Here is a 14,415-nt window from a genome sequence, read left to right as displayed (position 1 = left end):
GGCATGATCACAGAGGGTGCCCAGTATCCACAGCAGGACAGCAGGGGTGAAGCAGGGGAAGTGGCTCAGGGACAGAGTGCAGGACTTGCATACATGAGGTTCCTAGTTTGATCTCTGGTATTGCATTGGCCAAAATGACCCATGCTTTGCCTCCTAAATAAATAAATGTATCTAAATTGATTTAAAAAAAAAAAACTAAAACATCGTGAGCAAAGGCCTGGGCCAGCTGGGGACACAACAGGAAGCCAGGGCAGCTGGGGCTCAGCACACAGAGAAGCCCCACTCTAGAAAAGGCAATTTCATCAGACCCGGGTTCTCAGCAACAGCTGAGCCTCAGCTGTAAGCAGCCTTGGGGAATCCCTCCCCATCCCAAAGGGATACGCCCAGATGGCTGGGCTGACGCCGGAAGTCTCTGCAGCATCAGATTCAAGCGTGACTGCAAGGCCAGTGTGAGACTAGCTGAGACCAGTGGTCGCATGGAACTAGGTCAGGCCGGCCTAGAGTCCCATGAAGCTGAGTCTAGAGTCTGCTGATTAGCTGTGAACTTGTACTTGGGCTGCCTATAGCTTCCAGGCCTGCCCTCAATTTCCTCCTTGTTCGCAATGAGAGTGATGGTATTCCTGCTGGATTCCTGCCTCCTGGGCTCCCACACCCGTCTAATGCTACAGGCCTGGGATAAAGTGAAACTGCCTGATAAACAAGCTCCAAAGCCTTTCACGAACATTTTGAGCCCCTGCCTGGCACAGGGGAACAGGGCCCTGCGCTCCTGAGGAATTCTCCCCGAAGAAGCAAGGACAAGAATGCTGCCTGCCAGGAGAAGCCAAAATGCTTTCCCTGTCAGAGTTCTCCCAGGCATAGCTCCGCTACACCAGGGGGCTACAGGTGCTCCTCACTCACCAGCACCCCTGGAGGATAACATGCTATGGGGTAGCAGAGCAGTGAGTTAAGCGCACATGGCGCGAAGCACCAAGGACCAGTGTAAGGATCCAGGTTCGAGCCCCCGGCTCCCCACCTGCAGGGGAGTTCCTTCATAAGCCGTGAAGCAGGTCTGCAGGTGTCTATCTTTCTCTACCGCTCTGTCTTCCCCTCCTCTCTCCATTTCTCTCTGTCCTATCCACCAACAAGGACAACAACAACAGCAATAATAACTACAACAATAAAAAAACAAGGGCAACAAAAGGGAAAATAAATAAAAAATAAATATTAAAAAAAATGCCATGGGGATGGATGGCTATCCAGAACCACAGTCCCTATCAGATGTGGACACTCAGCTGAGAGTATGAACACCACCTTTGGATGGAAACAGCTTCCTTGTCAGCAGCTGTATGAGAGTCAAGTTTAAAAATCACAGGCCCACTGGCTTGCCTGGACAGTGTACTTGCTTTGCCATTCATGTGACCCAGGCTCAAGCTGGCTCCATAATGCACTGGAGGAAGTGCTTCAGTGCCACCAGGAATGGTATATTCATTGTGCAGGCACCAAGCCCCAGTGATAACCCTGGTGGCAGTAAGGAGGAGGAGGACAAGAAAGAAGAAGAAATAAGACTAAGAGGGTTGGGCAGTGGCACACTGAGTAAAGTGCACATAGTACAAAGCACAAGGATCCACTCTAGGATCAAGCCCCCAGCTCCCCACCTGCATGGGGGAAGCTTCACAAGCAGTGAAGCAGGTCTACAGCTCTCTCTCTCTCTCTCCTCTCTCAATTTCTCTGTCCTATACAATAAAATAGAAAAAATGAGAGAAAGAAATAAGAATATGTCCTTTGGTGGTGGGAATGGTGTTTATGTACACTCCTAGCAAAATGTAGACATATAAATCAGTAGTTAATTAATATGAGAGGGGGAAGTCAATTGTATTTCTCAAAGTTTCTCAAAACACAAAGTGAATCTTTTTAATATATAGGCTACGTATTTGATATGCGGACTCTCTCAAAAGCCTAGACCAAGTAGATTAGAAGCTTCCAATAGCACAGCTATATACAAGATACTGGGTACTGTACAGCAAACCATAACAAAGGGACTTTTCAAAGTTAACCCAATAAACAAATAATGTGATAATAATATTAACTATTGATTGTCTTTTTGAACCCTAAGACAGCAGGAACCTCACATCTTCATTATAGAGCCCCTACTTCCCCCAGTCCTGGCACCCTTGGATAGGGCCCACTTTCCCGTATGCATCTCCCAGTCCAAACCAAGTAATATTGCATCTGCCAATCACAACCTAACCAAAGCAACGATTGCCATCTCAACATGCTTCACCTCAGACTGTATCCAGAGACTTCACGTGTGGAATGACAACCCTTCAGCTTCATTACTCGGGTGAGACCTTTCCTTTAATAGTACACTCTAATTTCATCTCAGGTAGTTCACTTTCTAACAAAGTCCCATAACCTAGATATACACCAGTTTCTGTGAGAGAGAGCTTATGTGCACACGTATCCATAAACTACTGCAAAATATATACCTGAAAGCAGAAGTACACTAGAGTTTGCAGTGAGTACCTCCCTAACACTTCCTCTCCACTATTCCAAGCATGGGATCCATGATTGCTCAACAAATTGTTTGGCTTCATATGTTAACTCTCTTTTCAATCACCAGGTTCCAGATGCCACCAGGATGCTGGCTAGGCTTCCCTGGATTGAAGACCCCACCAATGTGTCCTGGAGCTCAGCTTCCCCAGAGACACACCATACTAGGGAAAGAGAGAGGCAGACTGGGGGTATGGACCGACCAGTCAACGCCCATGTTCAGCGGGGAAGCAATTACAGAAGCCAGACCTTCTACCTTCTGCAACCCTCAACGACCCTGGGTCCATGCTCCCAGAGGGATAGAGAATGGGAAAGCTACCATGGGAGGGGGTGGGTTAGGGGGATTGGGTGGTGGGAATTGTGTGGAGTTGTACCCCTCCTACCTTATGCTTTTGTTCACTAATCCTTTCTTAAATAAAAAATTTAAAAAAAAAATAAGAAATAAGAATATATGTAAGATTTAAAAGATAGTGGTGTTACCACTTTTAATGGGTACTCTGAATTCTCTATTTGAAGCAGGAAAAATTATGTCAGAGATGACAGGTGTGGGAGGTAGTGCTGGGAGTCAGGAGAACCAAAACACAAGTGTCCCTCAAAGCCCAACCCTCCTTAGCTGCAGCCAGCACTGCACCTGTCCCTTTGCAGCTGCCAGGAAGCCCCGTGTTCCTGGGCTCCAGGGAGACCCCACAGCCAAGCAACAGCAGCTGGGGTAAGAAAAGCAGAACGTGTCCCTAACCTGATGTCCTCCTGTGGTCACAAATGGTGCCCTGGTCATGTGGACACTGGCCCTGTGACTACAGAGGGGCCTGCTATCCTCTATGCTCTGAGACAGACACACTGACACAGAAGGGCCTATAGCACTGAAATGAACCTCACCAGCCTCTCTGAACCTGCCACAGAGCACTGCTGACACTGACTTTGCTTCTAACTTCTCTTCTCATTGTCCAACCTCAAGTGTGATTCCAGACAGTCCTGCGACTGCCCTGACCTCCCACCTTCTGTTCATAAATAATCTCCCAGGGTAGAAAGCAATTAGCAATGACTAGAACGGCCCCCTGGGCTCCTCTTCCTCTGCAATGCAGTTCCCCATCCAGCTCTGAAGCCCCGTTATACGTGTTCTGTGCTTTTCAGTTCCCAGCATACTTTTACCCATGTTTTCCATTGACCTTCCTGAGAAGTCTGGCGCATGAGTGGAGTGATGATAATTACAAATGGGAAGAACTAGAGTTGGGGGGACAGACAGCCCATAAAGAGCAATATTCTCATGCTCACATGTTCACAAACAAGAAATATTCTCCTCCCCCTGCATGGCCTTAACAGCACCACTACTTCAAGCAAGGTTTCTAGCTGCGAGAAACAAATATGGCCGACCCACAACAAACTCTGCCCACCATCTTGTCTCACCACATCCATCCCTAGACCCTAGCATTTGGGGGCTGTGACCATGTGCTAGTCTACTAAAAAAGATTTCAACATCCTTACAACCCCCCAAGGAAGAGGTCAACCTGTCCTTTCCAGATGAAGAAATAGAAACTAAGAGTACAAATAGTTGCCCAAAGTCACAGTGGCCAAGACAGACACGAACCAGATCTGTGTAAACCCTAGAAATTTAAAATGTCGTTCTATTCTCAGCCTTCTTAACAGTAGAAGAAGAAAGCATTTAATGTTTCTGAAGTGGAGACAATTCAGAAATCTGGAGTGGTTCAAGATCAAATATCTTGTTCCCTTACCTGACTTTGTATGCAAGGAAGGGCCATGATCCTGCACCCACGGACCAACTCCTGGCACAACTGACCCGCAGAACCCTATTCAGTAAAGTGCAAGGGAACAGCATTAGGTCTGTAGCGCCTCAACCTTCTCAGAAATGTATGAACAAGATGATTCTTTTAAGATATGCGTGGATTGTCCCTAAGGAGATAAAGACCATCTGGAATTCAAGCTTATCTAACAGGTAGTAAAATGGTCCATTTGTAAGATCACTGCACACTTGACTAGGAGGCTGGGAAGAAAAATTGTCATAGCTTGAAAAGAGCTCTCAGGATAAGATCTAAGACCTAGCACTGTTGCTTTATCTTCCTCCACTCTCTCTGTTGCTGTCCAAGCCCTGTTCCTCCCCCCAATTATACTTCCAACCTTCCTTTTTCAAGTCCCTGACCTTGATACTTCCTTTCCCTGTAACCCTTTACACTGGTTCTCCATTTGTAAGGTACTCCCTTTTATTTTGGTCTCAACTCAAAAGTCACTGCCTCTATATCCAAATGACATAAAAACATAAATGACATAAAAACACTAATCCAAAAGGGTATGTGTGCCCTTATGTTCACAGTTGTACTATTCACAATAGAAATATGTGGGATCAGCCTAAATGTCCATTGACAGACAGCTGGATAAAGAAGTTGTGGGATGTATTTATTCAGTGCACTAGTACTCTGCAGTATTTGTTTAAATTTTATTATCTTTATTTATTAGATAAAGATAGTCAGAAATTGAGAGGGTAAGGGAGCTAGAGAGGGAGAGAAACAGAGAGACACCTGCAGCACTGCTTCACTACTTGCAAAGCTTACTCCCCGCAGGTGAGGACCAGGGGCTCGAACCTGGGTCCTTGCGCACTGTAACGTGCATTCAATCAGGTGTTACCACTGCACCAGCCCTTACTGAAGATGATTAGGCTAAGTAAACTAGGTAAAGAAGTAAAAGACAACTACTGAATGGTTTCACTCAAATGTGCACGATAGACAACTAAAGCAAATGAACTTGCAAACATAAAACTAACCAAACACTCCCTCAGACTTTGTGGGAAAAGTGTGGCAGTCACCAAAGGGGAGCTGAGGGCATAACGATTTTGGAGGAGAGTATGATGAGTGCGTGTGTGCAATTGTATCTCAAATATTACAGTTCCACACAACATACTGAATCACAAATAGTAAACATCATTTCTAGAGAGACCATTTCACTATACTTAATAATAAACATCTATCTACGTAGGTTTCAGAGATGAGAGGACCATGCACATTTTTCACTTCCTTTGAAAATGAAAAGGTCAAGATAGTTGCCTCCCCCCCCCCCCAAAAAAAAAGGGTCAGTGCTTCAGTTAAACTCCCCCTGATTAGCTAGGCTAATGCTGGGGACCCCCACCCCATTACCGGCAACGTCCTGTTTTCACTGTGCACATTACATCGTCTTATCTGAAGCCATCTTTCTTGTTTAGAAGCGTGTTTGCTTACTCGTGGTCTGCTTTCCCCTCTAGAATGTGAGCACCATTAGGACAGAAGCCTCATTAATATCATGCCTGACTGCTTCTCAGGCACCTGGCTCAGTGGAACACTCAAAGACGGTCTGTTGGAGGAGCACTTGGAAAGTCTCCCACACTGGGGGTCACACAGGGACATCAGCACGCTCACCACAAAGTCTCAGATCCTTCTAACTGGACAGGACCCAGGGTTGCTCCCACTTGAACTTAAAAGAAAGGAAGCACCTAGGGAGTCGGGCGGTAGCACAGTGGGTTAAGCGCACGTGGCGCAAAGCGCAAGGACCGGCGGAAGGATCCCGGTTCGAGCCCCCGGCTCCCCACCTGCAGGGGAGTCGCTTCACAGGTGGTGAAGCAGGTCTGCAGGTGTCTATCTTTCTCTCCCCCTCTCTGTCTTCCCCTCCTCTCTCCATTTCTGTCTGTCCTATCCAACATCACAATAATAACTACAACAGTAAAAGAACAAGAGCAACAAAAGAGACTAAATAAATATTTAAAAAAAAAGGTAAACACCTTACTGTTTCATCGCTTGAGGTAAAACATTCCAGGGGGGTGCAGGTGGTCTAGAGATGGGTGGATAGACACTGGACACTGGCAGTAATGATGGGTCAGATTTTTTTTAAAAAAAAACAAAAAACAGCTAGAAGAAAGATGTCCACCCATAACTCTCAGTGAGCAAGGAGGAACAAAGAGAAAAGAGTCTAATGAACCAACTTCAGAGATTTTTTTTTTCTATGAACTTTAAGCTTTAGTTCTTGGCTTTCAACACACTGGACTTGCCGCCCACTGGGTGAACCGCACCCAATGGCCTTAGCTCTTGTGCCCACGCACACAGCCCCCACAGGTCCAGCCTCCTGGAACCCAGGAGCCTCATGAGACACATCACTGGGCAAAGCAAAGACGGGTGCTTGTCAGTCTGGTCCAGATGGGTCTTTACCATGCATGACCTATGACTGCAAAGACTTGAGGGAAAAAGGAAAACAAATATCATTTCACATGGAAACAAGATGGAATTTTTAAAAAAAAGTTAGGGGGTCAACTTGGTCCAGATCAAATAGACTCTGAGTGGAAGAGGAGGGGGGCATCTTGTTTGGATGCACCAACACTGAATGAGGGTTGCCCTCTTCCGAGTGAGGAGGAGCAAATGTGAACTGCTGCACAGAGTCTAGCAACTTCCTGTCCACTCAAGTCCTGGGGAAATCCAATTCCAGTGCAAACTGTTTGATCTGAGGTACATTTGGACTTGTCAGCACTTGAGCATGGAAGTCCAAAGATGCTCAGAGTGTTTGAGAGTGATGGACACAGACACAGCTATCAAAGGCCAGCTCAGGGTTGGGGACGTGGCTCAGAAGTATGTGTGCAGCCCTGACTTCGATTCCCAGCCCCACAGGAAAAACAAGAAGCATATAACCAAAATGGAACATGATAAATGGCAAACTGGTACTCTGATCTCTCTCCCTCTCCTCCCCTCCATTCATTCTCTCTCTCTCTCTCTCTCTCTCTCACTCTCTCTCTCCCTCCCTCTTTTTTTTCTCTCCCTCTCTTACACACACACAAACACACACACAAAATTCAACTCTACTATAGCCAAAGGTTGATTATAAACATCCTTCTCCACATAGTGTTAGATTCCCAATCACTACAACTCTGACCAAACATATAAGGCTTTGGAGTCAAACATAAAGGAAGTCTGTTCTCAGAATATCGTAGGCAGAGAGCAACTGGCCATTAAGGAACAGAAAAATGGCTTCCCTCTAAATTCTTCCCATTGTGGGGAAAAGGCAGCAAAGTTGCCCCACCCCATCTTTCCACAGGACACAGATTGAGCTGGCGTTGCCTTCATTGTGCCAAACTCTGCTGCAAGTTAGATTCCCCATAAACAACAGATGATCTGTAAATCCTTTCCCCTCCACACCTTTCCCCTCCACACCTCCCAAAGATGACTTTCCTACAGGTAATTTTGTTTTATTTTATTTTATTTATTTTCCCTTTTGTTGCCCTTGTTTTTCATTATTGTTGTAGTTATTGTTGTTGTTATTGATGTCGTCATTGTTGGATAGAACAGAGAGAAATGGTGAGAAGAGGGGAAGACAGAGAGGGGGAGAGAAAGATAAAGACACCTGCAGACCTGCTTCATTGCCTGCGAAGCGACTCCCCTGCAGGTAGAGAGCTGGGGGGTTCGAAACGGGATCCTTACTCTGGTCCTTGGAGCTTTGCGCCACGTGTGCTTAACTTGCAGCACTACCGCCCGACTCCCTACAGGTTCATTTTCATCTGTTTGTCTGTTTTCTTGCTTGATGTGTCCTGCTCCATAACTTTTTAACAGTCTGTAACTGCTACTATCTAAGTTCCTCATCCTGCCTTCCCGCCTATAGCATGTCTGAATGATCCACCCATGATGGCAGAAATTGGATCCACTACCTCTGCCGTCAGGATTCATCTGGTCTCTCCTTCAGATGACACAGAGACCACTTCCCACTTCCCACCACTGCTAAGGATGCTCAGCGATCACCCAGGAGCCTGCCCCTAGGGGGTCCACACTGATATCCTGCAGCCTGCTCCTTGGTGCCAGCGCTGGGTGGTGGTCTGGGCTGACCTGTCTCTGAGACTCAAGGAGCCCAAGTGGACTGTCAGACACAGGCTCACTTTGGAGATTCCTTCACCTATAAGCTCCCCTTCATACCTTGGTTCATCATCTTTTTTATTGGGATTTCTGCCCCTTTTGACTCATTTGCACAAGTTCCTCATATGAAGAATCTATTTCTTCATTTCATATATGTACATATACATATATATTCATTTGTTTTATTGGGTAGAGATAGAGAAATTGAGAGGAAAGATAGACAAACAGACATATCTGTAGCACTGCTTCACCGTTTATGAAGTTTCTCTCCTATAGGTGGGATCTAGGGGGATCTTGAACCTGGGTCCTTGGGATTATAACAGGTGTGCTCTACCAAGTGTCTCTCCCAGCCCCTTACATATTCTCAGTGTTACTCCCTTAAGGATTTAGACATTGCAAGCCCTTGTCTCCTCTCTGCTGGCTGCCTACTGACATTGTCTTGAGTGTCGCTAATGAACAAAATAAATGCTCTTCATTCTGATGTCAAAAAAAAAAAAAAAATGAGGTGAGTCGGGCGGTAGTGCAGCAGGTTAAGTGCCCGTGGCACAAAGTGCATGGACTGGCGTAAGGATCCTGGTTAGAGCCCCTGGCTTCCCACCTGCAGGGGAGTCACTTCACAAGTGGTAAAGCAGGTCTGCAGGTGTCTGTCTTTCTCTCCCCCTCTCTGTCTTCCCCTCCTCTCTCCATTTCTCTGCCCTATCCAAGGACATCAATAATATCAACAATAATAACTACAACAATAAAACAAGGGCAACAAAAAGAGGATAAATAAATTTTTTTTTAAAAAAATTATGAAAAAAGTGAGGATAGCAACCACTTCTCAAACAACCAGGCCTTGTTTCTCACCACAGGTGGGGTTAGACACTGTAGCCATAGCAAGAAATGATGAATAGTGGTGTCTGACCCTCAAGGAGCTTATTTACAGCCTCCTGGGACACAGACATCCCATCAGTTACAACATGGACACTGAAGGGTATGAAAGGTGCAGTGAAGGGTTAAAGGCCTGAGAAGGTCAAGGTCAAGGTGTCAAGGCTGAGTGAGCTTTGGCAGCTCTTGCAGGAGGCCATTCTGAACCAATGGAGCAGCACCTGCGAGGTCCAGCTTGGGGGAGGCACTGAGAGTCCAATGTGGCTAGAACCTGGAGGGACTGCATAAGGCCATAGGAGCTCAGATAATTCATGCAAGGGATGGCACATGCCCTTGTTCAGCCTATAGAAACCGGTGAGTTACCCCTAGCCAATGCTGCCTACATACAGAAGAGTCTGGTACAGGGACCTTAAGAAATCCAGGCTTGTGACTGGGGAGGTGGCAATGCAGATAGAGTTCAGGATTTGCATGCATGAGGCCCTGGGTTCAATTGTCAGAACCACATATGCTGGCATGAGGTGGTCCTGCGTTCTTTCTTGCCCGCTCATGAAATAATAATAAAGAAATCAATTAATCAATAAATAAATCTGGGCAGGAGCCCGGAGGTGGTGCACCTGGTTGAGTGCATGTGTTACAGTGCAAAGACTCCAGGTTCAAGCCTCTGGCCCCCACCTACAAGGGGAAGCTTCACAAGTGGGGAAGCAATGCTATAAGTGTCTCTCTTTCTCCCCCCATCTCTCTCTCTCTCTTACCTTTCAATTTGTATCCAAATTGATTAATTTTAAAAACAGATTTAAAAAATCTGAAAACAAAATCTGAGTTCACCTTAATGACCGACATTATTAACACATGGATGTCTCATAAACCCACAAGCAGAATATTCTAGAATGAAAAGGTCTCTAGGACTAGAGAGCTCTCAAGGTAGAGTACATGCCTTACATGCAGAAGGCTCTGTGTTCCATCCTTTGCACTTTGAAAAGACAACAAACAGAATATCATAAATGGTGGAGTGGTGCTCTAGTCTCTCTCAAAAAAGGGGGGGTGGGGGACAGGGAAGGCAAAGACAGAGATCTCTGGGAATCCAGGTTAAACTCCAAGAGTTTCCACTGGGCAGGTCTGTATGGGTCTGAAGGAGAGGAAAACTTCCCTTCCTGGCTTCAGCTGGGAGCTGCTCCTTCAAAAGCTCTTGATGAAAGTTCTTGGCCACAAAGTCCCCCAACTACCAAGCATGCTCGTGCCAGAAATGTGCGGAAAAAAGCCAGTGACACAGCGGAATCTTACCCAAGACCCCACCAGGATTCCTGCCAGCCAGCTGTTTCCTCCTGAACCTAAGCCATTTTCACACTCAATTATGGAGATTTTTTTAAGTGTAGGGGATGTGTGGGGAAGGGGAGTGGTGGGAATATTTTGCTCCCAGCTCTCTGCCTGTCTTTTTTTTTTTTTTTTCAGCCAGAGAAGAAATCATGTGCATACACAGGTCAGCCAAGCATGAGGACCTCACAGAACAAGGCTGTGTCAGGTGCAGTGAAGATTAAAGACTTACAAAGAGGTCACGGTCATGTCAAGGCCAAGTGGACTTGACATCTGGAAGTCACTCCACCCCAATAGAACACAGGCTTTAGGTACTTCTTCTTCTAGCGTTTGCCCTTCTTCCGTAGCCAGTCAACAGCGTCAGGTTGAGCCTGATGTAAAGTTTCGAGACCTCCTTTGAATCTGGAGAGGTGGCAGTCGTTGACTATGTGGGTCATAGTCTGTCTGTAGCCGCAGGGGCAGTTCGGGCCGTCTCTGGCTCCCCAGCGATGGAACATAGCGGCGCACCGGCCATGGCCTGTTCGATAGCGATTGAGGAGGGCCCAATCATAACGTGCTAGGTCAAAGCCGGGTTGACGCTTGCAGGGGTCTGTGATGAGGTGTTTGTTCTTTACCTCACCTGACTGCCAACTCTGTTTCCAAGAGTCTGGAACAGAGAAGTTCAGTGTAGGCAAAGGGGACCAGATTGGGTGACGAAACGTCAAGCGTTGGACAGGGTGGGCAAAGATATCCGCGTATACTGGCAGGTCCGGTCGAGCGTAGACGTGGGAAATGAACTTAGATGATGCCGCATCCCGACGAATATCTGGCGGGGCGATGTTGCTAAGAACTGGCAGCCATGGAACCGGGGTGGAACGGATGGTTCCAGAAATTATCCTCATGGAGGAATATAATTTGGAATCGACCAAGTGGACATGGGGGCTACGGAACCATACTGGGGCACAGTATTCTGCAGTGGAATAGCATAATGCCAGAGAGGATGATTGTAGTGTGGAAGCACTTGCGCCCCATGAGGAGCTGGCCAGTCTTGCAATGATGTTATTCCTCGCGCCCACCTTTGCTGCAGTTTTGATGAGATGTTCGTGAAATGACAGAGTGCGATCAAGAGTAACGCCAAGATAGACTGGCTGGGCTTCATGCCGGATTCTCGTATCGCCAAGCTGCACATTACGCTCACGCGAGGCCGAGGCATGGTGTAGATGGAAAACAGATGATACCATTTTTGCAGTGCTAGGAATTAGTCGCCATTTTTTTACAGTAATCAGATATCAGAGACATGTCTTTTGGGATGCATTGGATCGACCTTCCCGTGGTGCATCCCGTGAGTACCCATTCATTGGGGAAACTGACGATCCTTCCTAGCCGACTGAATCCACATGGATCCCAGTCACTTTCAAAGCTCTAGGTACTGAGGACTACTCTCACTTTCACTGAAGCTGCCTCCCTAATATGCCTCACGTCTGAAAAGTGAACATACTTATCCAGTTTCTTCCTTCATTCCAACCCCTCCCACCCCTCCAAGTGTAGGGTTGCAAGACTGCAAAGAGGGGAAGTAGCCAGACACCACCCCCCCATCAGTATTCCCCATACCCTTTCAGCCTACCAAAGACAAAACATCGCCCAACACAATTCCTACAGAGTTTGCCAAGATGCCGCCCCGCTCTTGCTTGGGAAGAAGGCCAAGTGCCCAACCCCATATGCCGGAGGCCTCCTGCTAAGACAAGATGCTCCCACTGCTGTTGGCTGCTCACATCAGGGTCCAGCTGTGCTACAGGAGGAGGCTGATGTGACCTGAGCCCCCCGGGCTCACACAGACAGTGTGGGCAGCTGCCTGGCCCATTCCTCCAGCACCCTCATCTTGGCCTCTCTGCACACTTACGAGCTCTCAGAGGAAGTCCTCACTTCACACAGAACCCACATGCTGAGAGATTCTCAGAGTCCCTTTAGCCTTTCATCAAGAGGGGAGACCTGGAGCCGGGTGGTGGCGCACCTGGTTGAGCGCATGTATTACAATGTGCAAGGACCTGGGTTTGAGCCCCGGTCACCACCTGCAGGGGGAAAGCTTTACAAGTGGTGAAGCAGGGCTTCAGGTGTCTCTCTGTCTCTCTCCCTCTCTTATCAACCCCCTCCCTCTTGATTTCTGGCCGTCTCTATCCAATAAATAAAGATAATAATAAATAAAAATTTAAAAACAGAGGGGAGACCTAGAGTGGGGGTGTGAAGAGCACAGGAGGAGGCCATGCTTCAGAAAGATTTGGTCTCAAAAGACTGACTGTGCCCTCTGAAAGTAGAAGGTCCTTCCTACTTGGAGGAGGCAGTGCATGACCTCTGGAGGCACCACCTGGACCTCTTAAGGCTTGCTAGGCTGCTCCCAGCTGAGCTGTTTACAGTCACAAAAGGGAAACTGGCATCAACAGCGGGGATGGCTGTCTGCCCAAGGAGAAGCCAGGAGGTCAGTAGGGAAAAAATTCTTTTCACCAGTGAGGAGTCTTCATGTTTAGACCATTTAGCCATGAGGAGGAGAGGTTCTCAGGCCCTGGCTCCAGTGTCAACCCCACCTCTAAGGTCATCCTGGGGGGTGGGTTGTGTGTGGGGGGGATGGCAGTGGGAGGAGCCCACACAAGAGGACAGGTCACAGGGCTGCTGGGAAGGGGCCACCAAAATAAAGGGAGAAGAGCTGCCATTTCTGGGAACCCCACGCTGTCTTGCCTCAGGCTTGGGGAACAACTGACAGGATTAGGGAAGGTGCTGGGGTTGGGAAGGTGGCCTTCTCTGAGGTGGCCCTTCGCGTGGAGCAGGGCCTGATAAAGCTGCAGGGACCACGTCCACCAGAACTTCACTCGGGCCTAGCTTCCAGGAGGGAATGAGGTATTCTTCATCTTCCAGAGAGCCAGTCCTTTTGCCCCACCTGAGGGGGCACTCTGAGGTTACCAGATCCTCCTGGGAAAGCCTGGGGTTCCAGCCAAGACTCCTTGAAATGAGGACAGGAGGCAACAGTCCTGGGCCAATAGCAGGCTTTCCCTTCCTGCGTGTTTGACGTTAGGCTCTCTGTGGAAATGTTTTTCAAAGATTAACTAGAGAGAAAAAGAACCAGGTGATCACTCTGGCATATATGGTGCCAAGGTGCCAGGATTCAAACTAGAACCCCAATGCCTCAAAATTACACATCCTGAACTCAACTGCCATGCCACCACATGACCACCTGTGTTTTTTTTATTGAGACAGTTAAATAAAGCATGCCTCCATCATAACAATGTTTTTGTTGTTATCTTTCTTATTTATATTTTGCTTGCCACCAGGGTTATGGCTGGGGCTCAGTGCTGGCACCACACATCCACGCTCCTGTGACCACCTTTTCCATTTTTGTTGTTGGATAGGACAGAAAGAAATTGAGAGAGAAGGGAAAGACAGAAAGGGGAAGAGAAAGATAAGACACCTGCAGACCTGCTTCACCACTTGTGAAGCGCCTCCCACCCACCCCCGGCAGGTGGGGAGCCAGGGGCTCAAACCAGGGTCCTTGAGTGGGTACATTAACACCCGGTCCCTGGGTTTTCTTATTTTTTTATTTTTTATTATATTTATTTATTTTCCCTTTTGTTGCCCTTGTTGTTTGTATTGTTGCTGTTGTTATTGATGTCATCATTGTTGGATAGGACAGACAGAAATGGAAAGAGGAGGGGAAGACTGAGAAGGAGAGAGAAAGATAGACACCTGCAGACCTGCTTCACTGCCTGTGAAGCGACTCCCTTGCAGGTAGGGAGCCGGGGCTCGAACTGGGATCCTTAAGCCGGTCCTTGTGCTTTGCGCCACGTGCGCTTAACCCACTGCGCTACAGCCC

At 47.5% G+C, this 14,415-nt stretch overlaps 1 protein-coding gene across 9 annotated transcripts in view; it reads right to left on the bottom strand.

The window, feature by feature from the left end:
• The window catches only part of AFAP1L2 (actin filament associated protein 1 like 2), a 123,330-nt gene that overhangs the window by 95,973 nt on the left and 12,942 nt on the right, over window positions 1-14,415 (bottom strand). For 2 of the 9 annotated variants that reach the window (XM_060171229.1, XM_060171228.1), the window contains one exon: window positions 4,260-4,334. The exons of the other annotated variants lie outside the window; for them this stretch is intronic. In XM_060171229.1, coding sequence (XP_060027212.1) covers window positions 4,260-4,334 — 75 coding nt within the window. Of the gene's footprint in view, window positions 1-4,259; window positions 4,335-14,415 lie in introns of those variants that run through there. 9 annotated transcript variants of the gene reach the window in all.

This window comes from Erinaceus europaeus, chromosome 14, assembly GCF_950295315.1.
Source record: "Erinaceus europaeus chromosome 14, mEriEur2.1, whole genome shotgun sequence".
NCBI lineage: Eukaryota > Metazoa > Chordata > Mammalia > Eulipotyphla > Erinaceidae > Erinaceus > Erinaceus europaeus.
This window is presented reverse-complemented; position numbering and strand designations above follow the sequence as displayed.